This window comes from Nesoenas mayeri, assembly GCF_963082525.1.
Source record: "Nesoenas mayeri genome assembly, chromosome: 3".
Lineage (NCBI taxonomy): Eukaryota > Metazoa > Chordata > Aves > Columbiformes > Columbidae > Nesoenas > Nesoenas mayeri.
This window is the reverse complement of record NC_137544.1, coordinates 43833026-43860865: the sequence shown is the minus strand read 5'-3', so window position 1 is coordinate 43860865 and position 27840 is coordinate 43833026. Positions and strand designations below refer to the sequence as shown.

The 27840-nt window shown below is 37.1% G+C and overlaps 1 protein-coding gene across 8 annotated transcripts in view; it reads left to right on the top strand.

The window, feature by feature from the left end:
- The window catches only part of ASCC3 (activating signal cointegrator 1 complex subunit 3), a 267877-nt gene that overhangs the window by 8361 nt on the left and 231676 nt on the right, over positions 1 to 27840 (top strand). For all 8 annotated transcript variants that reach the window (XR_013921970.1, XM_080341877.1, XM_080341876.1 and 5 more), the window contains 3 exons: positions 5948 to 6091; positions 6908 to 7058; positions 10896 to 11479. Coding sequence is in view for 7 of the 8 variants with exons in the window: in XM_080341877.1 (XP_080198003.1) it covers positions 6002 to 6091; positions 6908 to 7058; positions 10896 to 11479 (825 nt within the window). In the remaining variant the exon portion in view is untranslated. The remainder of the gene's footprint in view (positions 1 to 5947; positions 6092 to 6907; positions 7059 to 10895; positions 11480 to 27840) is intronic.

Here is a 27840-nt window from a genome sequence, read left to right as displayed (position 1 = left end):
GAGACCCAGCTCCCTCAGCCTTTCTTCATAAGAGAGATGCTCCACTCCCTTAATCGTCTTTGTTGCCCTACGCTGGACCCTCTCCAGCAGTTCCCTGTCCTTCTTGAACTGAGGGGCCCAGAACTGGACACAATATTCCAGATGGGGTCTCACCAGGGCAGAGTAGAGGGGAAGGAGGACCTCTCTCGATCTACTAACCACCCCCCTTCTAATACACCCCAGGATGCCATTGGCCTTCCTGGCCACAAGGGCCCAGTGCTGGCTCATGGTCGTCCTGTTGTCCACCAGGACCCCCAGGTCCCTTTCCCCTACATTGCTCTCCAATATGTAATTTCCCAACCTATACTGGAACCTGGGGTTGTTCCTGCCCAGATGCAGGACTCTACACTTTCCCTTGTTAAATTTCATCAGGTTATTCCCCGCCCAACTCTCCAGCCTGTCCAGGTCTCGCTGGATGGCAGCACAGCCTTCTGGCGTGTCAGCCACTCCTCCCAGCTTAGTATCATCAGCAAACTTGCTATTTGATACTACATTACATCATGCTCAGTATATATTTTGAGAGAATGAGAAGGAAAGGGGGAAGTTTGGAGTTATGGCATTTGTCTTTTCATGTCACCATTCCATGTGATGGAGCTCGGCTTTCCTGGAGATGGCTGAGCACCTGCCTGCCCATGGGAAGTAATGAATGAATCCCTTGTTTTGCTTTGCCTGCATGCACAGCTTTTGCTTTACTTATTAAACTGTCTTTATCTCAACATAAGAGTTTTCTCACTTTTACTCTTCTGATTCTCTCCCCCATCTCACTAGGGGGGAGTGAGTGAGCAGCTGTGTGGGTCTTAGTTGCTGGCTGGGGTTAAACCACAACACAAACACCCCTCCATGCCTCATCTTGTGTTTGTGGCTCATGCCTAGTGTTTAAATGAACATACATATTATGTGTATTGAAGTTGGAGTTTCACTTATAGTACATTTCCATGTGTGAGGAAAGTCCTTAAGTCTCTTGCATGGGATGAAGTTTGTCTCTTAGTGCAGGGAAAGAAAAAGGTGATGGAGTGTAAAACTGCAGACATTTCTCAATCTGCATCTCATAACTACATCTTATGTTCTTGGAAATGAAAGGTGAGTTATTCAGGAAAAGAAAAAAAGTTCTTTCAAATTTATTTATTTATAGAAATGACAGCTATCCTTGGTAATGATCTTAAAGCACCTCTAAAATGAACACATTATTGGGTCAAGCCACGTACTTGGCATCACACCAGAACAGCATTGGGCATAATTGCAGGAAACGCCTCTCCAGCTGCCATGGGCAGGAGCAGTGTTAGGCAGCTGGTGTTTAATCCCACATGCATGGCCAAAATTGTGAGAGAGAGAATCTGGAAAGGGTTAATACTCTATTGAATGCGCGGATCCTGAAATTGTCTTTTATATGACTGATGGCACACACAGGCACTGTTATGCTGCCTCATTACGCTGAAGCATTCTGGTATTCACTGAGATGAATACTGTGTTATTGGGGAACCGCTATTCCTGAGTGCATATTCTATAATCTTGACATCTCCCTTTCAAAGATTGGCATGATCTTGACTGGAGATCAGCAATATTCAACCGAGACAACTTGAGAGAATTCTAGTGTGATGTCTGAGCCTTTTGCAGAAAATGAGATGTCTGAAAGTGCACAATTGTTGCTACATCATATAGCACTGCTTATAAAGGTGCAAAATATAAAGTTGGAAAATATTAATATTGTAGTATCTTGCTTTGGCCTACTGGTTATGGTTAATATCCCAAACATTATTAAACCACTATTATCCCTGGCTGTCAACTTTGATGCTAGATGCTGTGTTTGCACTGTTTGTACCAAACATGCTTGGATAAGAAATTTAAGTGAATCTGATACACATCCCCATTGTTGTAGGATAACTTTTTCATCTAATGCTTTTATTTATTTGTTTAGAACAGCAGTGAGAAATACACACCAAATAGAATATGGGGTTTTTTAAAAAATATTGAGACTTGTTTATAAATAAAATATGAATTTTTTTGTTATGAAGTTGCCGAGTTTCATTGTAGCAATTTGAAAACGTGTTCATGTCACTAAAATGTAATGCTTCAGGACTGATTTATTTTTATTCCTCTTGCGTAGTTGTGTAAAGAAGTAAAATATTCTGTGGATATATTTAAAATGTCTCAATGTGTCCTCATGGTCTTTCAGACTTTGTGTTTGGTTTAGATAATCCAGTGCTAATATTTGTTTTACTGTTTTTAAATGCCTTTAAAGTATAAAAGAAGTTACTGCATTGACCCTTTTTTTAAAACAAAAGAAAACAACCCTATGACTGGTATATTGTTTGCCTTTTTAGCTTCTGTTTCATTTGAAATTATTCCACTTTGACAAGTGCAGGTAAAAATGCCATTTGATCCAAATACTATGTGGTCAATAGCAACCTGCTATTAATTGCTGATGTTTAAAGCCTCTTTTTCTTTGTAATGTTCTTTGATTAGATTAGTAATCAATAGTAACCTCTTCGGGCTTTATAAAAGAGAAGTTTACATAGATGGCAAGAAACTAGTTAATAGTTTTAAGAATTATAGGCAAAACCTGGTAACATGGCTTAATTTTCCTTTAATAGTTTAAACAAAATGATGGCCATAGGTTTTTAAGGGACCTGTAACACACCAAATACTAGAGGCTACAGAAGCTGGAACTTTAGGATAGTGCAGCTGCTGATTTTGATCTGTCATTCTCTTAGTGCTCTGTTATTCCTGCACTTAAACAATCCCCTTCTTTTAGCTCTACCAGGAAGCTGGCTTGTTTTGTTAAAAAGTACAGGTGTTAAAATAAGTTTAAAACAAATCAGCAGCAACAAAAAACTATTTGATTATAATCTCTGTAACATTTCAGTAGAGAAGAGAAAGATATAGAAAATAGGAAGGTCAAGAGTGGGAGGAAAACTTAAATAGTTGGTAAAAATAGAAAGTGGAAAACTTCTCCAGTACTGTTAGTTATCTTCATAATATTTGTAGCAATTTTTCACATTTTCCAATTTAAAAACCCTGCTAAGATTATGATCCATGTTTACTGTTAGATTTACTTTAAAACTATGAAGTTTGAATGGTTTCATATATGAATTCTGAGTATAATCTGCTTTTATGTTTTACTTTGCCTCCTAAAAAGTTACAACATTAAAAATCACACTTCTTTTTAAAACAAGTCAAATAAGCTTTAAAAGATATTGGATCTCATCTTCACAAAGCTGTAGAAAGGTGCTCTTCCTGTTTTACAAACAGAAGTCTAGTGGAAAGTTATGTTTTTGGTTTTTTTTTTTGAGAGAGACAGGAAATCTGAGATAGTGTTAAGAATCATAGAATGGTTTGAGTCAGAAGGGACCATGAAAGATCATCCAGTCTAACCTTCCTGCAATGAGCAGGGAAATCTTTCACTAGATCAGATGACTCTAAGTCCTGTCCAGTATGACCTTGAACACTCTCAGTGATGGGGCACCAAGAACTTCTCTGGGCAACCTGTGCCAGTGTCTCATCACCCTCATAGCCTTCAAACTTCAGTTTCTTTTCCTAAAAAAAAAAAAAAATTAGGATTTTTACTGTGCAAAGCTGTACTGATCTCAAGCTTAAATTCCCATACCACTTGACCCTCTACATACATGAAATAACCTAATGGTACCTTTTTCTCAAGGGGAGAATAGGCAGAAGGATGGTGTAAGTTTGTCTTGCATCTCTATATATGGGACATAGTAAATAGGATTTAATTGCTGCTGCCCTTTAGGGCCTTTTTCCAATACCAGCAGACACTGGCAGGATTTTTTCATAGTGCAGATGCTTCAGATCAAGCTCCAGGCAAATGGGTATATTTCTGTTAAACCAGAAGAAATTAGTTACCCTTATGATTGCTGCAGGAAGACAAGCAGTAGCTGATCCACTTTCAAGGCATCATGATGCAGGCAGGTATCTACATCAGCAGGCTTCATGAGAAAGCAGGTAACTTATTTTAAAACAAATGTGAATTTACACTTCATCTTATAGGGCCACAGCATTTTTGACCCAGCATTTTCAGTCAGCTGAACCCTCCGGGGTTCCATGTTTTTAGTTTCAGAAAATATTAATAAGTTGATGGATAAAGGAGGAAGAAACACTCCTTTAAATCTCAATTTCTTAACAACTGCGCCTGCTGGAGATGCTTTAAAAATATCTTAAAAGTGTATGTGAAAAGTGAACTTTTAACAAGTGGGTTCAAACTTTCATAAATTACTGTGTGTGTTGTTTCAGAAAGAACAATTAATAATGTTACAGTTACATTGTTATATGTTATTGTAAAGGACCATAGTTCTATAGAAAAAGGTATTTGAGTGTAGGTATAAAATAAATTGGCAAAATGGAGTGATCTTTAATAACCAATGTCAGTGCTGTCATTGGAGCAGTATGAGAGTGATTTACCTTTTTTGTTGGGTTCAAACAAACAATGTTGGATTAGATTCCCTCCATTTTGGACATGTTACTTCCATAATGGTGGCTGTAGTGATCAGAGTGTTTTCATGAGGAGCTATGCTAGGATGACCTATGTGTCATATATCCACTGAACAGTTCAAAAGCAGCAGTGTTGCTTGGCTCTTCTCCTAGGCTTAAATTTGAACACGTCCTTCAGTCCCTTCACAGTTAAAGATTTTCTATTTCCACATTTTGTAGCTTCATTGTTATAACATTTTCCCCAAAATATCAGCTATTGTGATAGCTTTTCTCAAAATGCATCTGAATGTGAGGTGGGGAAACAAGCAGACCTGACAAGTCAGTGACATTTCTCTGTCTGTCACTGGAACGCTGCATCTGGATTTGCCTTTGTGCTGTATTGCAAAATTGATAGCTAAAATACAAATGCAGTCATTAAATGAAGAAAAACGTTAAGGATAATTGGATTAAAGCACAGAGTTCTGTACGGTATATGCCTGTTGTGGGGAAACAAAAGACATTTTATTAACTCCATTTTAGGTTATTTAATTCTGAATGGCCGATGATCTTCAGGCATGCTAAGAATGATGCAGATCATTAGGTTTGTAATAGTATCATTAATTGTTTAAAAAATAATCTAAATCTTCATCTATCTGCTACCATCAGAAACTGTAGCTGTGCATTAGAGTTCATTAAACAATTCAGCTGTGGGCGCCTTTTGAAATTAAACAACTTTGAGAATAGTTTCAGTAAAAGGCTTGGAATGAGTACAAATTCAGCTGGAGAACAGCTGTGTTTTGCTGTATAGATATGAGCTTGTTTCACAGAGGAAATAAGACTGCACAGAATTAGGCTGTACTCCTGGAGAGAGCCCTGTGATCCCAAAGCATACTTTTTTCGGCTTTCTGGTAGCCCTTTTTTACTTTTATCTCTTACAATACTTCAGTGTTATATATATTATGAGCCTCTTTTTTCCTGTTGTAATTTTCTTTGTCTGTTTTGCTGGTTAGAAGTGGCTAAGCAGTTGTCAAGAAGGATGTCTCTGCATCAGTGCCAGGGGCTGTTAATGACCTGAAGGGTCCCAGCGTGGGCTGGTTCAGAGGAAATCTTCCTGTGGGTTGTAATCACTTATTGCTGTTGGGAGCTAAAGTTCAGCTACATAGATTTCACTGTAATACTCTTGTGCTAGTGGTGTTAAAGGAATAATTGCCACTTTGCATTGTTGCTGGTAACTTCCCTTTAGAGAGGAGAGAGAAGAAGAACCTCCTGAGTGACCTCTGCACGTCACCATGTCTTGCCTATGCTGTGTGCCACTCACCTCCCTTCTGTTGGGTCTTGATTATCAAATGTTTTGAGAGAATTATCTTTTTAAACTTGTTTAATTGAAGTGCCAGTCAAGTTCTCCTTGCTCAGAAAGGTCTTTCAATTTTGTGATGCCAGTTTATAGCATTAACAAAGTTACGTTATTTGTTTTGTTCTCATCTAGGTGCTTGAACTGGGATTTACTTTCTCATCCTATGGATCACTGAATGAGTAACAGATGGCCTTGCCTCGTCTTACGGGCGCTTTACGCTCCTTTTCAAATGTCACTAAACATGAGGATTACAGTGAAGAATTAGCTGACTTAACGGTAAAGATTATTTTTTTTTCCCTTTTCCAAAGCATAGTTGTAAACTATTAGTGTGTATATAACAAGAATTGTTTGCTTACTTAATTTATCTTGCTACTTCATAAGAGCAGGCAAGCAAGACTGGGCAGAGTGTGTGTAGTTTCCTGTGCAATCCTTCATAATGTCCTCACTCAGAGTCAATTTTGCTGTAACTTTGTGATTTCTGCTAGGCCCTTACAGTTATGACATGCTGTGTGAACAGCATCACTTGGCGATGTTATTATGGCCCTGCTGCTTTTTGTTGCAGAAACTTATTTAGGTTGGACTGGCCTGGTATGTTTTTAGCTGCGAGCTTAGCAGAGCTGGGGAGCCAAACATTTACCTTCAAATATTAAGTTCACTTTGGATTCTTGCTGGGGGATGTTTAAAATAAATCTAGTTATACTGAATTTAGGTACTTTTTTTTTTAATAAGAAGTAGTACATTAAAGCAAAAAATGCATTGTGGGAACCTGTAACATGAAATGAATTTGGAATCCTGGGAGCTATAAATCTCTTGAAGTTGCAAGAGTTTGGCTTTACAGAGAATTCTCCCTTGGAAAGAGTAAAGTAGTGAATGTGTATGTGTCTGTCTTCCTCCTTGCTTATGCACAAGAGTGTAAAGAACAGGTAACACGAAAACTGCTTGCAATTGTTACTACATACTCACTGAATGCAATTGGAAAGAGCTGTGTGGTTTGGATTTGTTTTGTTTTTATCTGATGTTTAATTTTAAAGGAACCTCTCTATACTAATTTGAAATAATAAATAAAAAACCACAAATGTTTTGCATTTTCAGACTAAAAGATCAAAACTGCATGAACAGTTGCTGAACTCTGATCTTACTTGGAAGAAGATAATAAAGTTTGTTGATGACAATTTGGACAAAAAAGAACATCAAACTGTAAATGGTGATTTAAAAACTATATTACAAGCTGCAAAACAAATAGGTATGTTTCCATTCTCTAGTAGTCTAATAATAGACTGTTTTGTTTAGTAGTTTGGTTTTTTTTCAAGCTACTTTCTGACTACATACTTTGCATACTGGTACAATTTTAGTTCTACCTTGACTTCAGTCTTGCCCTGAAATATCTTTGAAACTCCAGTTAATCTGTTATCACAATATCACAGTATGTTTGTGATTGGAAGGGACCTCAAAAGATCATCTAGTCCAATCCCCCTGCTGGAGCAGGAACGCCTAGGTGAGGTCGCACAGGAACATGTCCAGGTGGGTTTTGAATGTCTCCAGAGAACGAGACTCCACAACCTCCCTGGACAGCCTGTTCCAGTGCTCTCTCACCCTTACTGAGATGAAGTTTTTTCTCAAATTTAAGTGGAACCTCTTGTGTTACAGCTTGATCCCATTACCCCTTGTCCTATCATTGTTTGCCACCAAGAAGAGCCTGGCTCCATCCTCGTGGCACTCACCCTTTATATATTTATAAACATTAATAAGGTCACCCCTCAGTCTCCTCTTCTCCAAACTAAAGAGACCCAGCTACCTCAGCCTTTCCTCATAAGGGAGGTGCTCCACTCCCTTAATCATCTTTGTTGCCCTGCACTGGACCCTCTCCAGCAGTTCCCTGTCCTTCTTGAACTGAGGGGCCCAGAACTGGACACAATATTCCAGATGTGGTCTCACCAGGGCGGAGTAGAGGGGAAGGAGGACCTCTCTCGATCTACTAACCACCCCCCTTCTAATACACCCCAGGATGCCATTGGCCTTCCTGGCCACAAGGGCACAGTGCTGGCTCATGGTCATCCTGTTGTCCACCAGGACCCCCAGGTCCCTTTCCCCTACACTGCTCTCTAATATGTAATTTCCCAACCTATACTGGAACCTGGGGTTGTTCCTGCCCAGATGCAGGACTCTACACTTTCCCTTGTTAAATTTCATTAGGTTATTCCCCGCCCAACTCTCCAGCCTGTCCAGGTCTCGCTGGATGGCAGCACAGCCTTCTGGCGTGTCAGCCACTCCTCCCAGCTTGGTGTCATCGGCAAACTTACTGATAGTGCACTCTATTCCCTTGTCCAAATCGTTAATGAATATATTGAATAATACTGGCCCCAGTACTGACCCCTGAGGCACAGTTTAGCTTTCTGTCTTATAGCAACAAAATTATATTTTAAAATGTGGATATTCTTGCTTTTCGATAGTATTGTAGTGTAGCGTGTGGTATGGTTTGTGTTTGACCTTTGGTAAGCAAAAGCAGCAGCAACTTCTTTTGGAATGGCAGTACTCCATGAAGAGAACAATCTTGGTGTTGTCTAATCCAATGTGATTGGTATTGTGAGAAATTGGACTGCTACATAGGCAGATAAAAATGTAAAATATGTTTTCTGCTTGAAGTGTTTGTTGCAGAGAGAAATAAATAATAAATTTCACTCATCTGTAACTAGGCTTTTAAAACTGAACATATATTACGGCAAAGAAAATGTGAAAACTTAGTTTGATTGGAAATTTAGTTTTTGATTGACAGACTAAAACTAATTCAGCTTGTGCTGTTAGCAGAATTTAAGTTAATCAGCTCATAAACGGAGCACATGGCTACAATTCTAGCTGCCACATATTTAAGAATTTTTCGTTTCAGTCTAGTAGGTATATTTTTTCCTTTTCTGATTGTGTTTCAAATATCTTGAGTAGAACTCTAAGTAATAAGATTGAGAGTATGGTGGGCAGGTAGAGCAAATTGAAAGACTTGAAAATAATAGTGGTAAAATTTCATTTGATTGAGTGGAGAGGACAAAACAAATGAAAACAAATGCATGATTATTTAGTTAGAACAAGTTAGAAAGAAACCATCAGCTTTGACACTTCTAAATAAAGATGTGTAATGTTATGGAGACACAAACCAGAATGGATTAGGGTGACTGAGGCACAAACTGGACTGACAGTACTGTTCCAACCATTGTAATCAGAAATGTATAGTAGGGAAAGGGAATTGCGTATATGTGTTTTTTAGCTTAGTTTCAAGGAAATGAAATCTCAGCTTAGGCAACAGATACTGTAATATTGATTTCCCTTATGGGGAAAATGTCACTTACTGAAATGATCTGATTAGCTTGAAAATAAAAAGGAAAGAGTAGGTTCAAGTAGTGCATCTCTTGCCACCTTGACTGGCTCATTATGTTTAGAGGGGATGTGTAGGATTTTATAAAAAGATGCTTGCACAAATAGTTGTTGATAACAGAGGAGAGTTAGCACATAATAAACCTGAGAAGCTTTTCTCAAATCCTTCAGTACAATTGCTCTTTAATAACATGTACTTCTATTCTGACACAAGTGCCTTTAAGTGAGGTTCATACAGCTGGACTTAGGTCTGTAAGTTTTCAGATGTTGGGGTGTTCTTTCTGTGATTCTTATCTAGCTGAAGCTGAGAGGGAGGCCAAACCACCTTTTTCCTTTGAGATGTATTTACATATACGTATGTGTACTTATCTTTATCATGTATCTTCTGCACATAGTTAGCTAATTATCCTGTAAATATCACCTCCAGTGCCATCTATATATTTTTTAGCTTTTCAAAGTGCACCATTGGGAAATTCACCAGAAATACTGAATCTTTAAGCACCTCCATTTGTATTTTATGTTTCTAGTTACTCAGCATTGTTTCACCTGCTTGTGCTGGATTTCTTTTGCTTTTTCCTGTTACACTGTGGGGAAAAAAACAAGCGAACAAAAACAAACAAAAAACCAAAACAACAAAACTAAAACCAACCAACCAACCAAACCACCAAAACTTCTGCTGGGGTTAAACATGACCTAAGTTGAATCCTCACGAGTAACGATGTTGCCTTAATATAACTAAAGAATTGACCAGGTAAACACATCTGGACAATAGCAGCTTGTAAATCTCGACAGTAAGGTTTTAAGTTGTTGTAAAAATTGTGCAATCCTGTAAGAAGTGCTAATTCTACTGAAAATGTCAGAGTAACCTACACAACTTTTTAGAACACAACTTTTAAGTTAAAAAAAAAAACAAACATTGTATGTTGTCCTCATATAAAACAAACAAAAACCTCAGTGTGCTGGCTGTTTTTGTTGTTGGTTGGTTGTGGTGTTATTTTGTTCTGTGTGATGACTTTTAAAATCTTGGTTAGTAGTGACGTTTAGGTTTCTCATATGGTGGCTTTGCTTATGTTTTCCTTGAGTGCCTTGCGGATATTTGTATAAGAGGTAAATTCATGTTTTTCTCTAATACTATATTTTTTATTTGCTTAATATGGTATTTTGTTAATATCAATCTAAATTCATGCATTTATTCACTTTAATTTCTTTGGGCAATTTTTCAAACACACACACACACGCATTCTGTAGCAATTCTATTGGGAATTACTGCAAGAATGTAGTAATTCTACTGGGAATTACTACAAGGATGTAGTAATACCCAGCAGAGTTCTGTACACTTAGTCTGTTACAAATATTCAGATTAGGCAGTGAATTGATACAAAGTGGAAATTTGTTACCCTAAAAAAGCTCATAAATATGCGATTGTGAGTTTAAGACCTCAGGCAGGTTTTTCCTTTTATTTGGAAAGATATGAAAACATTGGTAATCCTTAATATGAATTTCTAGCAAGTACAAGGATAATGAAGACAGATGCTTTATTATCGTATACCTTTTATACTTCAGTACCTTGCAACAATTGCTACTTGCTGTTATGGTCTTCATTTCATATCTCTGATGAGATGTGCAGCAAGAAATTGAATACAGTTATGTTATAGGCAATGAAGGAGAATTAGTTTGAAGTGTATAAAGTTACATTTGTTTTTGGTTTTGTTAACAGTTGGAGCTGAAAATGGACAAGAAGCAATTGAAAGCGGAGCTGTTTTTCTCTTTAAGACATTTCACAGGAAAGAATGCGTTGGCCATGATGAGACAAAGGCGATCAAGCAGATGTTTGGGCCATTTCCATCATCATCTGCTACTGCAGCTTGTAATGCCACATGTCGGATTGCTTCTCACTTCACTGAAGAACAACTTACAGCCCTCATGCAGATGGCTGAAGAGCAAAATTGTGATAACAGAGTGTTCTTCGGTAAAAATATAGTGTTTTCATTTGACATGCATGATTTGGATCACTCTGAGGAGCTGCCTGTGAATGGTGAAGCCGATGAGCAGAAAATTATAAGCTTAGATTACAACAAATTTCTGAATAACCAGCTGAATCACTTACAGAATTACTGTGATGAGAAATCTGGTCTCAAGTCTTTGGAAAAAGTAGACGATTCTTTTTTATGGTGTGAAGTTGGAAAGTATTTGAATGAATCTCAAGGGGGTACCCCTGGAGGGCCAACAACAGAAGACCTCTGCTGTACTCTTTACGAGATGCTTGCTTCTAGCAAAAGTGGCGATGAACTTCAAAATGAGGTACAGTAGTATATTAAGTGTACTGCATGTATTTGAATGCTCCACAAATATCAAATTACTTCATACTGGATTATGTCAACATACTTTATCCAAGCGTTGTCTATGCTTTTTTTCTTTTGGTCTTCAGAAAAATTACATGGCAGTGTCTTAATTAACCACACAGAAGATGGATGCAGCATGAACTTTATATGAATACATTCTCCCATAAGACAGGCTATTTATTTTTTCCATTTGCTCAGCTTCTCCATACTTTCTTTTTAAGCAGTCGCCAGTTTAAGCTACCGTATAGAAGTGTGAGAGCTTGCAAAGCCAAAACAAACTTAACTTTCTTGGACATGTTCCACCTGTAGTTTCAGAGCCTTCCAGTTACTGGAAGGAAAGTTGGAGGACTGCGCAAGAGGTGCTGCTTTAAAACCTTGTCATATTCCTCCTATCTCTTTTGATAAGAAGGAGGGCTTGTCGCAAGAAGGGCAGAGAAAACTTGAGCAAGAGGGAAGAGCTAACGAGAGACTGGAGTTCAAGTATAAGTGCAGTGGTGGAAAGGGGAAGGTTATGATTAAAGGCTGGTGAAGAAGCTTTCCAGGCATGTGCAGAAGAGATGGTTGAATGAATCTAGGCAAGACAGGACTGTTTTTCAATGAAATTGGGAAAGAATTCCTGCAGTTTGCTAATTGCTTCTTCCTGTGCACTTTTCTGTTATATTTGCTTTATTTTTCCTACTTGCCCTGCTTTTCCTACTTGAATTGTCAAAGTAACTTTTCAGAAAGACTTTAAATTTTGAAAATGTGCTATAGAGATACAACTGATGATAGACAATCTTGTGACAGACAGTGTATTGAAAATTTGCTGGAATTTTTCCATTATAGTTGCAGATTTTATTCTTCTGAACAAAAACATTAAGTGATAGAGAAGAGGACCTGAATATTTAATCTTAGAATTAGTTAACTATGAATTGATGTCTGTTGCGTAATGCTAAAGTCATGTTCTTGTTTTGTTTGATAGTAAGTAGACCACATTTTGTCTGTCCTTTGGGCTATTTTTTGTGGTGGTTTTTTTTGTTGTTTGTTTTTTTAATAAACTTCTAGTTTGAGAACCTAAATGTACATATAAGGGGAAGCTGATCTAATTTCTGCTACGTTAAAATATATTTGAAAGGTAACACTTTCATGCATGTTTGCAAAGAAGACTGAACAGGTCTTGGAGAAGGAGATTGGTTAAAGAAACTTGCATGCTGAATGAAAGATGAAAAAGATTACCTTCATTTGCCATAGAGACCTGAAGTTTATTAACTGTACAGAGATAAAGGGTTTTTTTTTTCTACATCAGCAAAAGACTTTTCAGATGTAGTCACAAAGTATACAGAAATAATTCCATACTTCTGCATAATGCCTATTTAATACCTAAGTTTAATTTGTAGAATGTGAAAGGAAATACTTGAACCCTTTCATTTGAAGCAAGAAGAAATAACTTTATTTTACAACTCTATGATCATAATGAATTGCTAAATCAATTGGCAGAAGTGCAAGCTGTCAGTTTTTATGTAGATCACTAATAAATCCTTTCCTTTGGTTTTTGGAACAAATGTTTTCTGGCAGATTTTCTGTTTTGATGGATTTACAGGACTTTTAATTTGATATATGAAAAAATGGTTTACTTTCCAATGTACACATACCTTTCTGCAGATTAAGCAAAAGTAAGTCCTTTTCTTTGTGTTGCTGGAGAGAGGATAGGATTCTTTTCCTTGAGTGTCTGACACGTGTATCTTACTCGGGATTTTTAAGAACTCTTAGTAATTAAAAAAAAAAAATTCTCCCCATTTTCCTTATTTTTGCCCCCACGTCGCCTTTCCTTGCAACAATCTTAGACTGACAGAATCACAGAATGTGCTGAGTTGGAAGGGACCCACAGGGACCATCGAGTCCAACTCCTGTCCCTGCACAGGACAACCCCACAGTTCACACCATGTGTCTGAGGACATCGTCCAGTCTCTTTTTGAACACTGCTCCAGTGCTCCACCACCCTCCGGGTGAAGAATCTTTTCCTAATGGCCAACCTAAACCTCCCCTGGCACATCTTCCTGACATTCCCTTTGGTTTTGTCATTGGTCACTAAAGAGAAGAGTTCAGTGTCTGCCCCTCCTCCTCCCCTTGTGAGGAAGTTGTAGCTGCCATGAGGTCTCCCCTCAGTCTCCTCCAGGCTGAACAAACCAAGTGACCTCAGCCGCTCCTCATGCGGCTTCCTCTCCAAACCCTTCACCAACTTTGTGGCCCTCTTCTGGACACTCCCTAGTAGCTTAATATCTTTTTTATCCTGTGGTGCCCAGAACTGCACACAGTGCTCCACGTGAGGCTGCACCAGTGCAGAGCAGAGCAGGACAATCACCTCCCTTGTCTGGCTGGCAGTGCTGTGCTGGATGCACCCAGGACACGGTTGGCCTTCTTGGCTGCCAGGGCACACTGTTCAACTTGCCGCCAACCAGAACCCGCAGATCCCTCTCTGTGAAGCTGTTCACCAGCATCTTGTTCCTTAATCTGTGTACAGCCAGGGTTGTTGTGTCCCAGGTGCAAAATCTGACACTTGCCCTTGGTAATTATTTATCAATTCATTGTAATTATTTATTAATTCATTGTTCTTTGCATAATGTGGGGGGCAGGGAGAGGGGTAGGACTAATTTGAACCTGATCACCTTTTGTTAAAAGCTAACTGTCATTTGTATTGTGCTCTTTGTAAGAGTAGTTATGACTTGAAATTTTTTTCTGGGCTTTGGACTTTGCCATTACTTATGGATTTTTTAATTTTTTTTTTTATTAAAGCAGTTTTGCTGGTGGCATCAGTAAGAGCAGATGGGACTTTTAGACCTGAAGATAAGCCAATTCTAGAACTAGACCATACATTTGATGTATGAGATGGCATAAGAAGTATGTGATTTATCATGCATACTGAAAATCTTACATTAATTGTGGTGATGCATACATGACAAAGTCTTTTTGCTCTACAGAGTTCTTTTTTTCTTTATAAACCAAGAAAAGAAGAACTACTGATATGAAAGGATAGCTCTTTGTAAATAAAATCCAGATCTATAAAACACATTTTCGTATTTTGAAACACGCTATGACTATTCTGTTTAGGAACATATGACTGCTTATTTATTATTAAACAAGAAAAGAACATGGTGGTGGTGAGGATATTGGTGAGTGGACACCTCTAATGAGCCTTAAGCAAAGCTTATTAAGATTCCAGATGACACTAAGAGTATGAGCATTCTTAGATCATTTCAGGCGTGACATTCTGCGTTGTTTTTTTTTTGCAGTGTATGTATAGGCACACACATGTATGCTATTTAGGTTCTTATCTACTTAATTAACCCTACAAGGAATTGAAATGAGCTTCTTTCTCTAGCACTGTATGGCTTATGTTTAAAAAGGTTGGTGAGGTAGAAGAAATACTTTGTTTTCACTGTTTAAGAAAATTCCACACTTCCTTTGGGACAGTTTGTTTATCTGGCACATCACTGGTGACTCTTAATTAGAGGAAAATTGATTCTTATGCTTGGAGTGATATGGGAGTTACAACTTAGATTTTTCTAAGTGTTTAGGACATGTGCTTTTCATTGGGGACATGAAGTCTAGTAAAGCTAAACAACAGCTACTGGAGCGTGCTTTTTACTGTATGTCAGATGTCGTTGATGAGTATGAAATGGTAATGATGTGGTAACAAGACAATTATTTTAAAAAGCAAGAAAAAGCTAATGACAAACTATTGAGTTTTTCCCAATAACTATAGTGGGGTTTTATTATTATTTTTTATTAAAACTTAGTATGCAGTGCTTTCTTCAGTTTAAGTACTCAGTTTCTAGTATATGGTGCTTTCAGAATGAGTGCTTGAGGCATTTGAGAGCTTTTTAGCAACCTTGCCACCTAAGCTCGCCCAAGATAATGAAGAAGAGGTTGGAGGAGTTTAGTCCCTCTTAGGTTACACTGTGCTGTTCTCAGAGAGTGTCTATCTTTCTTGTGTGAACTTTTGTCATAGTTTATCTGCAAAATGTTTCTGAATTGTACTTTGGAGATACTGATGTCTATTTTTACACTAATGGAGAGGTGCATTATCCCTTTATTGTAACAAAACAGGAAAAATTTCCTATAGAGATAAAATAACCAGATGAAAAAAGGAAATGCAATCAGAATCGTGTTAAGAACTAGTTTATACTGTACAGATTATGAAAAAATGTGTGATTTATTAATCATCTCAGGCCAAGGAAAGAACGTTGCCCAAATAAAATCAAGAAACTTTAATATCATTCAGCCTGTTAGATTAGGTGGTGTTTCCCAGACAAAATCATGTTAAACACTGTATATGACTAGAACAACACTAGGCTACGAAGTGAAACAGAACTGTTTCAAGAAAATTACGTAATAAGTAGTAGTTTGATTATTATGTGAGTAGTACATATATTTACTTATCTCTATACATGATACATTTATTTGCCTATAAAATGAGGCACAAAAAGTTTACTGCTTAGGATTCTTTTGTCTCCTTTACAGCTGTGACTGTCTTCAGTTCTCTGAATTAAAAGGTAACATGTACACAAACTATAGCATCCAGGGCTTCCCTTAGTTAAATACAATCTAGCTATATTGAAAACTGCCATAGTGGGAAACAAACATTCCTTTTTATTTCATTTCTAAGAATAATTCATTATAATTCCTACTGAAAAAGTAAGATATGGCTTCTTCCTTGTTGTGATAAGCACCTGAGAATGTTCAGGTGATGAAAACCAGCAAGAGACCAAAGGGTGGTAACGTGGAGTTTGAAGGTGCTGAATCTTTCCTTCAAGGGTCAAAAACATTCTTTTCAAATCAAAGCAGACCTGAAATCAGGAAAGTATGAGTTGTGGAATAATATAGCTTTTATATGATGGGGGGAAAAAAAAGGAGGTCAGGAGTTGGGCAGCACCTCTTCCTGTATGTATTCCTTAATAGATCCATCCAGTAATACACTCATCATTAGAGCCAGAAGATTACAGCTATATTACTGAGACTCTGTTCTTTCCATGCTTCTTTCAGAGTGGAATTTAATAGATTATTTTGTTTCATTAAGTAGGATTTTTTTTGTTGTGGTTTGTGTGTCTGAACGCTTGATGTGGCAATGAGCTTTTAGACAGACTTCCCATGGCTCTGCTATGTGGAACTGTTGTCTCCCAGGCTTCTGCCTGTAACTTTTCTTCAGCTGCTTTTGTCAGTGGTGGCAATATAATGATTTTTTTTTTCCCGCTTGAGTTAATCTGCATTGTTTCTGTTGCCCGATTCTAATCCCATCACAAATGTCTGCCAGTATGCTTTGTTGGGTGAACTTGTAAATGCTCTTGGGATCAAGAACAAGAGGAACTTAACTAATTTGTCAATTTAACGAACTGGCAGGAAGCTCCTCTGTGTCTGCCACCAGCCCTTCTGCAAAAGAAGCACAAAAGAGTAAAGGAAAACAAAATCTGTTTAAACTTTCACAGAATGTGGAAGGGACCTTTTCTGTCAGTGATACAGTATCTTAAATTAAGGAAGACTCAATTAATAGAAGAATGTGGGAAAGTTTTTCTCAACTTGTCTCCTCAAGACTGCTCCAGAGTCTTGTTGCCTGGGTGGTTAAAGTGAACCCTTGTTATCTCCTTTTTAGTTTCTTTCAGGGCTGGTTTTATGGTCACTTTTCCTGTGCTTCAGTAATCTTTTCTTTTTTTGTAAACCAATTGAAAAAATGATCATCAAAGAATTGCACTCGTGACTTTTTTTTTGCAGATGATGCTATGCCTTTTCACCACTGCCTTTCCATTCATTTACCCTTCAGGCAGTTACTTGACAACTTTAATTCTTCTATTAATGCTTATCTCCATGAATTTAACAAGTCCACACGTGGAAAATGGCAACGTTTTAAATGAAGTCCAGATGTGACAATACTGCTATTTATTCATTTTCTAGATTAATGAAGTGTTAAACCAAGTAATGTATCATCAGTAAGCGTATGCTACATTTATGCCATTTTCTAGGTACCTGCGTGTCTTTATTTTTTAAATATATTTTTTTAACTCTTCTCCAGTCACATTTATATTGTTTTTATCCACAGTGTTATTGCACTTGTAGATGTGTATTCCTTGACCTACAATTTCATGTGTCACATTTTGAAGATTTATGAATTATTATCTTGTACTCAAGCTGTGAGAACTGTGAGCTTTCTGAATTGTGTTCCTATGTTTGATGTGATCATTTTTATATCCATACTCCTTTCTCTTTAACCACCTTATCCTTGTATCCCAAATCACATGTAGTTCTTTAACCAGTGACAAATTTGAATTTAAATTTTAAAATTGAAATGAATTATAGTAACAGGTCAGTAATTAACACTCTTAATTATTAAGAGTCAATTTCCCTTTCAGAAGAGAAATTAATGCTACAGTCAGGGACATAGATGGTGAAGTCAGCTGGTCTGCAGAACTCAGAATGGAAAACAGGCCTGGATACTTTCAAAGCAAAAGACACTAAAATTATTCCTTGATGTAGGCACATGAGCAAATAAATTAAAGAAACATATAGGAGGAGATTAGTTTGGTTTGCCTTTTTTTTTTTTCCTCTGTAGTCCCCTTTATGAAGTGTTTCCAATCTACCCAGTCAAATCTAGTATAGCGTCACCATCTTCTAGAAGCACACACAGTTCCTTATGAGAAGGAAATTCACATATAAAACTTTTCTTTAACTGCAACTATCCTTTAATAAAAGAAAATAAAAGGTATTCGCAGATTAACAAGTCTTTTCCTGAATGAGATAAACTTGGATTTCAGTGTGTTTTCCTGATACTTAAAATCTAAGTAGTATTCCCAAAACTGTGTATACTTCAGCCTGCAGCAATGACACTTTTTTAGAATTTTTTCATGTTTAAACCAAAACATAATGGACAGATTTGACAAGAGAAGTAGCAGCCTCGCACTGCAGCTTGCAAGTCACAGGGCACGTCATTCATGGTAAAACAGGACTGGTCAGTGTTGTTAATTCTGATCAGAATGGAAACTGTAGAGCTCAGCAGTCAATGGAAAATACATTTTTTTTCCTAGCCCTTTATATACAGTTGATTTCTTTTTATTTTTTTTTTTTCTTCCCCCAAGGAAACTTTTTATTGTGTATCTCATGGATACTATAGAAAGATGTATATTTCTTTACAACATAGAAAGCCTATATGCTTCTTTTTAATACTGGTTGCTGAATTAATTTCTGATATCCATATTAATATTGGGTAGTATGTTACTCTATAAATAGATGGGTTGATGAAGGAGATAAGACCCATTAAATTTTCCTGGATAAAGTTCACTGTTGTGTTTGGATTTTTTTGAGGGGGAAACAACACCTGGTGTTTTATAGTGCTTCAGGGAAAGAGTATTTTGTGAGGCTGGCTAAATACCGCCTTCATCTGTTGTGACTATCTTTCAAAAAGCCCCACAGTTCTTGGATTACCATCACTTACTTTATCTGATGATGTCCCCTCTTATTTGAACAAAGCTTCATCTCTCGCTGCACCCACCCCTGAAGTTAAAATTTATGATTAAAAATTAGAGATACAGTGGCGATACTACATTTCACAGAATGGTTGGGGTTGGAAGGGACCTCTGGAGATCATCTAGTCCAACCCACCTGCTTAAGCAGGTTCACCCAGAGCAGATCACACAGGAATGTCTCCAGGTGGATCTTGAATGTCTCCAGAAAAGGAGACTCCGCAACCCCTCTGGGCAGCCTGTTCCAGACTATCTGTTTCATGTGATAGCTTGATCATGAGAAAATGTGTGTCTCGACCAATCAGTACTCCTCGCTTATTCTGGAGAATCCATGTAATCAGCTATGCTTCTTTTAACTTTATTGATAATATGAATTTATTTTTAGCTATTCTTGTTTCATTTTGGTTATAAAATGGGGAGGAAGGCAAGCAGCACAGAGCAAAAGCCATGAAAACCATGTGTTTTTATTATTTAAATGTTAGGCTTTCTTAATTAACATCATACTCTTATGCATTCGATTGCCCTACTTTGAGCAGTAAGATGAACAAATAAAATCTGAAGGCTCTAGGGTGATGTCCAGAATGGGCATACTGGACTGAGTCCAGTGAAGGGCCACAGAGATGATGAAGAGACTGGAGCATCTGACATTACACATAGAGACTGAGGGAGTTGTGGTTCTTCAGCCTGGAGAAGGGAAGGCTCAGGAGGTGAGGGAGTGAAGAAGGAGCCAGACTCCTGTTGCTGATATCCAGTGACAGGATGAGAGGCAAAGGGTATAAATTGAAACACAGGATGTTCCATGTAAACATAAAAGTTGTTGTCACTGTGAGGGTGGTCAGCCACAGGAGCACTTTGCTCAGTAAGTTGTGTAGTCTTCAAGGCTGGAGACTACATGACCTCTGGAGGTTCCTTCAAGCTTCAGCCATTCTGTGGTCCTGTCAATTCAACTGAATAAGTAGAAGTAATTTGAGAAAATTATCCCATTATATTTACTCCTAATTCTGTATTAACTTTTCTTTTTTTCTTGTGAATTTATTGCATTAAAATAAAGCATAAAATATTCTTTACCCTAAAATGTTCTTTTTTTAAGTTAAAAAATTTGTTTTCTAACAATTTCCTTGTTAGTAGAATCTCATAATAAATAAGCAGAGTGGGCCTTTTGAGTATTTCTATTTTAACCTTCTTTGTAACTTAATTAATGAATTATGGTATACAGGAAATAAATAGTCCTTGTGTTGCAAGTAATCTCAGTTAGGTTTTTAAAGTGACCTTGATTTCAGAGGTGTTAAATTGGCCTCCCAAATTAAGTATCCATAAATAACAAGCATTTGTTGTTCAGAGAAATCATTCATTTAGTTTCCTGCATTAAACAGGAATTTGTAATGGTCATTATTCTCTTAAGAGAACATACATACAGTCTTAATTTACGTTACCAAATTTCTAATGTCCTTTAAAAGCCTAAAATTATTTATGTGAACATTTAAATTCTTTTCAAGTGTAAGCTAAGACATTGTGAAATGACATTGAAATACAGTTCAACAGGAAAGAGCGTATTTTAGAGCTTGTAATGCAAACCAGCTACAAAAGGATTTTTGAATTCCTACAGGTTGCACACACTTGCTCACTACTTCAGGTAAGGAAATGGAAGAGCATTGTCAGCATTGCACAAATTCTCATTACTTCAGAATAAGACTAAGAAAGTGTGTATAGATTTTGTTTCCTAGTAGTGACTTAATGCGCTGTTTGTCACTAGCACACACTGCAGACACTGTTCTCTCTACTTCTTGTTTTGTTTTTTTCAAGAGTAGTCAGAACTTTATTGTTACCTTTTACAAATAAAAACTACATGTTCTGGATATTAGTATCCAAAAACTTGACCTGAGAAACATTTAACTCTCATTTCTAAACCTGAATTGAGTTTAACAATTCTCAGGTCTGTGTGGAGAGTCTGAGTGGTCTGAATATGTAATTTATATTAAAAGCTCTGAACTCTTCACAGTTCACATTATAATACTGACTGTGAAAAGTACTTCGATGTTTTATTTTTTGCAAATTTGTGTGGTGCTCAGGTGTAGTTTTGAGATCATTCTTCTGACATACTGTGCAGGCTCCAAGAGAGATGCTTTAGAAAAACAGGCTGCATTATCTGTGCACGGTGCAATTGGCTCTGGCTCAATATTTGACTAACACTTTGGCTTGTCTCAGAGGCAAATGGAGCTTGTTTGCATATGCTGCATAGCCATTCCTCTAGTTACAAGCTGACCTTCTCCATCAGGAAAGTGCAGCATGCAGGTGTGAAAAGAGATTTATTTCCTTGAGCAAAATATGACGTGAAGCATCAGCTTTTTGGTGCTGTGTATAGTGCATGATATTGGACTTTGCAAATGGTTAACTCCTCCAAATATCAAATATGGATGTTCTGCTCTTGGAAACGCAGTTTTATTTCTCATTAGCTTGGCACATCAGTCGAATTACATATGTTTCAGTACTCCCAGAAAGTTCTCTGTTCCCTGTCAAAGCCGAAGCTTGGCTTTTCTGTATAACCTGCTGTTCTTCAGGCTTAGATCTCCCAGCTGCGGCTTTACTGAATTGTCTGAAGCAGAACCAAAGATGCTCTAAGAGCCCAGTGTAAGGCTGTTGTTTTCCCTGCACAGTTTTCATCAAGCCATTATTAGGTGGAGAAAAACAATTTTGGTGTCAAAATGCAATTTAGCAGAACTTGAGGCTAATATAGGTAGCTTTAGTATATAATCTTTATAGGAAGTGTTGTGGGAAACATGTTTTGAAATACAATAAATAAAATAGCATGATGTACTGAGGCATAAGTAAACAGTACAGCTTGTTAGTGAATGAGAAAATTAAATTGGCCAGAAACTGAAGTCAGTGGTGAAATGGCTCATGAGATTGTCCAAAGTGAAAGAAATGCAAAAATTGAATATATTTTGAAATAATAATTAAACATGTGGAAGTGTAAAGACAAAACCTCTAGGATAAAATACTAGAATCATTACAATAAGTGGATTTGTCCTTGCTTTCAAAAGAGTTCTGTTTTTACTACTTGTCTTATTCTGTGCTTATGTTTTTAGCTTCTTTTACAGAGGTGATTTCTGAACTGTGTATACACATGGTGCTGTTTTACTGGCCGTGCACATAAAATATCAGCTATTACAAAATATGATTGCACTAACATGTATTTTATGTGGTTTTGGAAATTTTTGACACGTAGAAAAGCTTTCATGTTATGTTGCAGTTTCATTTTTATGAGACTTTCCCAGAGAGGAACTGGATATCTTGTTACACACTGACTGGTTAACTACCCTTTACTGATTTTAACTAGTTTAATGAGTTTTACACTGTTAGTAAAATAGTCTTAAACAACTAATATAAGCAGATATTGTAATGCCTGCATAAAACATTTAGCAAAAACTGAATGCTCGTGTGAGCAGAGGGGTAGTCATACTGCAACTTTTTTTTTTCAAAATGGAAAAAAGGGTTAAATTACATGGTGTTTTTTTTTTGTCATAAAAACTTTGACTAAACAGCATATTTTAGAGCATGAACTATTTTTTTATGATCTGTCATGTTTATTACTTAGTTATTTATCATAAGAGACAAAAGATGTTGTGAATCAGCTTTCAGAAACTCATTATTACAGAGAAAATCTTGGATATTTAATGCCAAACTGGAGTGTCTCAGGTGTACATTTCTGTCATGCTATAGGAGTTCTCCAGGCCTTTAAACTTAACATGTTAATGCTGCGCTGGAGCCAGGCATGGACTCCGCAGAAAGCAACAAAGGCAGTCTGTACTTCAGCATCTTGTATTACACTTTATTATATGTAATGTAAATATAGTATATTATATAAGTAGTTATATATTATTTTAATTCATTGCTCGGTAACGTTTATTTAAGCTCTAAGTTTGTGGAAATTAGGTTTGTAGAGGCTACATGTAAGAACAGCAAAAAATGGTGGTACTTTCTTTTGTTATGTAGAAGTCATTAAACCTTTCCTTCTTAATGTTAATTAAAGAATGAAATAAAACTCTGGAATTTAGTTGAGTGAAGGGATTTTCAGGTGGAATTTTGGAATAAGGAGTAACTACTCTCCTTACTCAACGTAATCAAATGTGAAATATCCTGCATGCTAGTTAAACTGGCATTATTTAAAAAAATGCAGATGCTGAAAATATAAAATATGCATCTAGGTATGTAGATATTTAAATAAAGCAAACAAACATAAAACCCCTCAAAAAAGCCAGAACCAGAAAATGTAAAATAAACATCAACCTCTGTATGTTTGTATCCCATTGTAAAGACTTTAAAGACCTTCATTGTAAGCACTGCCAGATACTTTCAGTGTTACACTTCACAGTTGATCTTAAGAGGAGAATGTGTTAATATAGACATCGATAGACAAAGCAGTTTGAGAAGATGACTTCATCATTGCTAAACATAGGAGTTGCTAAAAAATTGGAAAAGGGTTCACAGGAAGTCTATCGTATAGAAAGTAGCCTGTGAAATAAAGCATGGAAACCTGAGGAAATGAAATATGAGAAAATAATTGGCAGTCTGGCTTGATGTGAAGAAGCAGCAGTAGTACAAACATATTTAGTGTGGGAGTAATACATTGATGGACTGTGGCTTGCAGGAAAAGGCACTCGGAAAGAGGGAGAGGATAGCAATAGACTGGCAGCATGAAACAAACGCTTTGTAAATATTGGCTGTTCTTCTTAGTGAGGAAAAATCTCACCAAGTGTTTCAGTTAACTTTCACATTCTAGGTGAGTTTGTTTCCAGTGCTAGCATAGCTTTTGCAGTAACCGAGCAGTTTTCCCTGTTATAAGAAATGTGCATGAGCATCAACTCTCAGAACTGTTACACACAGAGCAGTGTTCTCCTTGTGAGATGATCTTTAGGATGCTCTAAGTTACCCAATTGCTCCATTTGGACATGGAAGTTCAGATACCTGTGAGGGCTTTAAGCAGACACTGAGAATCAGGGTTTCATCATTATTATTTCAATAAAAATTCAATATCCATTTTTGTATAGGGAATAGCTAACTGAACCACTGTTACTCTGATATATATCATATATTTTTTTTTTTTTAATTTTATTATTTTTTTTTCAGTATCAAACAAAGTCTGAAGTAATGGCTAAAATGTTATCTAAAAACTGTATAAGGCACTTCAGAAATTTATAAATAGGTTATTTTTTGTGGCAGAAGGACATGGAAGTACTTACCTGACTTCCAGAAATGCTCATCTTTTGCTTCTGGAGAGCTCTTCAACCAGCCTTATTAGTGATTGTTACTAATCTACTAGTGATCATAAAGTTAGCTATTCATTTAGGAAACCTATCTAGGATCCTTGCCTGAATGTTTAGAAATGGTTATGAATCCCAGGCTTTAGTATTATAGTTACGAGGTTTGTTAGAAAACATGAAAGAGTAATATCTGGTAGTTGGATTTCCGAGTCCCTTTGTGTCAGACATAAGAAAGAACAGGAAGTGATCATGGTCAGAGTAATTTTGTAATAGTTCACATTATTCTGTTACTGTTTGCTTATACTCCTCCTGAAGTCAACCAGAAATTTCATCTCCAAACTTCTCTGAATTCAGTGTGTCTCCTCTTTTGTACTTGGACAACTTAGAAGACTTTTGCCAGGGATCTTTCCTAAGGACAGACTGAATTTCTGTAGCTGCTGTATTACTTTCATATAAATGTTGACTAAAATTAATTTGTTAGATATGTCTCTTAGTAACCATCACACAAGTTTACTATAGGAATTTATTTGCGTAATTAGAAAATAAACAAAATTCAAGCTGTCTTTAGAAATTATTTATTGGTTAAAATTAATAAAGAAGTAGGGAGGCTCTGTTGGGAGAATAGTTCAAAAAGCTGCTGCATAACATCCATTTTGACTTAAAAGCAACTAATTCAAACGTTCACTGCTATGTTAATGCAACACCAGTTAAAAGCTTTAGATGTGATACTATGTTGATATAACTTTAATCTGCTTTTTCCTTAATGTATCGTGAAATTATAACATTGTCTTTATTTTTGTGCGTGTGTGTACCCTTGCTTCCCCGGTATTTTCGTGACAGAGCAATTTATCTCTTAAGACATGTTTGGTTTCAAGTGGTAAAGTGACTCTTCCTTTTGTTCAGTAGAAGGACTTTCTAGCTGTAACAAATTAACATGTCACAAAGTTTATTCCCCATTACCTAGTTCATAAAAGCAGTACCCATTATGGGAAAGTACAGGCATATGTGAATCACCCCTGTGGTGTTTTATCTTTATCTTATCATCAAAGCTTCTAACTTGGCATGAGACTGGCTTTTCAAGCTCATATTCTTCTCTTTGTAATTTTATTAAAATTACTGAGAATTTCATATTCAGATAATACAAAGCTTAGGTCTCATTATTCTTGACTATGGAGTTTACCTGCTTCCTTTTCATATAGAGAAAATAATCCAGTTATTTTTGATACAGTTTTCTTCTTTTTATAGTTGTGGCCTTCTTTTTTTAAATCAGAAGTATACAGCTCTGTTGATGTCCGAGGCCTGTTGAAAGCCCAAGGATGACAGGAAACTTTGTCTTTTTGTGAAAACAGAGCCATGCTGTCTCCCTTCATAAGAAAGCAAATTGAATGGTGTTTGAATGCTGGTTTTTGATGACAGAACTTAAGAAATTATGAAAGAGCCACAGTGAGAGCCAAGAGACGTTAGGCTTCATCCTGATACTAAGAGCTAGTTGCTTTCCTTCCTGTCAGTAACTTTTCCTCTTTCCTGTCAACTCTTTTACTTCAATTTTGTACCGAAAGCTTCTTGTATCTTTGAGGTCGTATGAGGCTTGATGTATTCAGAACTTTTGAATCAGCTTAAATATATCATTAAACATAATGAGATCTTTTTCTAGAGTGAGCCAGTCTGTACCTCATAGAACTTTTCCCTTTATATTTTCTTTGATGCTGAGAAGTTCTTTTCAAATCCATGTAGAGAACTACAAGATCTGCAAGAAATGCAGTCCAATGGCACCTGAAAGATTAGGGCTCACTCATTAACTAGATACAAAATCACTCTCCTCCAAATTATTCTATAGAAGGTGAGAAGCCCCTCACAAAAACCCAAACCCACAGCTGCTTGAGGCGGAGTTTCCTGCAGCTCTCAGTGCTGAGTGGTTTCTGTTACCTGGTGTCTGCTCCACCATGAGCCCTGCAGCTTCGCCAGCCCAGGAGGAGTTTGTGCTGGTGCTTTACCGGTGGCTCACTGGTGCTTTACCGGTGGCTCACTGGTGCGTGATAATGCTGCAGCGCTCGTGCTGTGGCTGTGCAGAGGAGAAAGCAAGAAGCACAAAGAGCGGTCCCCTGGCTCCTTCAGATCTCTGGAAATTTCTCTGTCAAATTTGGAAGCTACTGAAGAGGCTTAAACCTTGTTTGTTAGTTCACGTGCTGCTAAATGCACGGAATGACTTGCTAGGCTTTGCTTCGTTGAAAGCTAGGGTAAAAATTAATCTTCTGTTAGCTGAAACCCTTTTTCTTCTTTTCTGCACACTCCTAAAGTATTATGGAAGGAAACTTGTTTCTTTTTTGCCCACTTGGGCATCTGGCCACCCAGGGTGTTGGAGCGTGCAGCCTGAGGCTGGTCGACACAAGCAAAGGCGTGAGGCTGTTCGGGCTCTTTCCCTGGGGAAGCCTGCTGGCCTGTCAGCCTTCCACGGAGATCTTAATCGCTCTCCTAATTAGGATAAAACTTGCTTTCTGTATTAGAGTCCCTTGCTGCTATTCATCTTCTACCTCCTTTAAGCAAGATGAGCTAACTGCTTGGCATTTTCTCATGTGTTGTCACTGTACTTTAGGGTAGCAGAAGAGTTGAACTAGAGGCAAATGGCTCTATGCTTTGCCAAGTCCCTCTTCTTAATTCATATTTATGAATTGCTGACCCTTATAATTATCTGCATATTTTTGTCTTTTGCAGAAAACAGTTCTGTGCCAACCACCATTGTATTATAAGTATCTGAAATAATCAGCCCTGAAAAAATATTTTGGATGTTTGATTCTGACACAGAAACTTCCCCTCTAAGTATGTTTCCTGCTGAATAAAGCCAGAATTTCTTACCCCTGTCTCTGTTTTGTGGCTTGCTCTCACTACAGAATGAAATAGGCATCTGTTGTCTCCTATTCAAGTTATGGTGTTTTAGAGGGTTTTTTTTACTTTTTTTTTGGGGGGGAAGGGGCAGGGAGAATTCAGGTTTATATTATTGCAGTAGTGATGTTGGCATCTTTCTAGTACCCTTACAAATATGCATTCAGTAATTCCAAATTTGACTGCTCCATGTGCTTAGAAAAGTGGCAAATGCAGCAATTAGCTAATCTTAGTATTTTTTTTCTTCAAAATTCATAAACAGCTGATCCCAGAATATTTCTGAAGATAAATACTAGTTTAAGAAATCATGTAACAGCAATATTTTCTATGCTTAAATTGGTCTTCAGGGCTTCATTTTCAAAATGCATGTCAGTAGTCTGCTGTTTATAGCTTGGTTTGACATTATTTCTAATTACCGAAGTCTTTAGGCTAAAATAATCTGTTGGAAGTTGCCTCGTAGCTATATGTTTGAAATTTTCAAAATGAGGGAATCTGTATAAGTTGGAATTAGTTAAAACACTGATGGTGATCTCTCCAGTCTCCTTACTTTCACTTTAAAATATTAAGAAAATTTAGTAAGGTGCTTTGTGGTTTTGTGCTTGTCTCTTTGTTGAGTACAGTAAGCAGTTTTAGTATGGATTTGCAGAAGGAGCTGGAAAAAGCTTAGAATTGTGCTGTGACAGATTAAACTA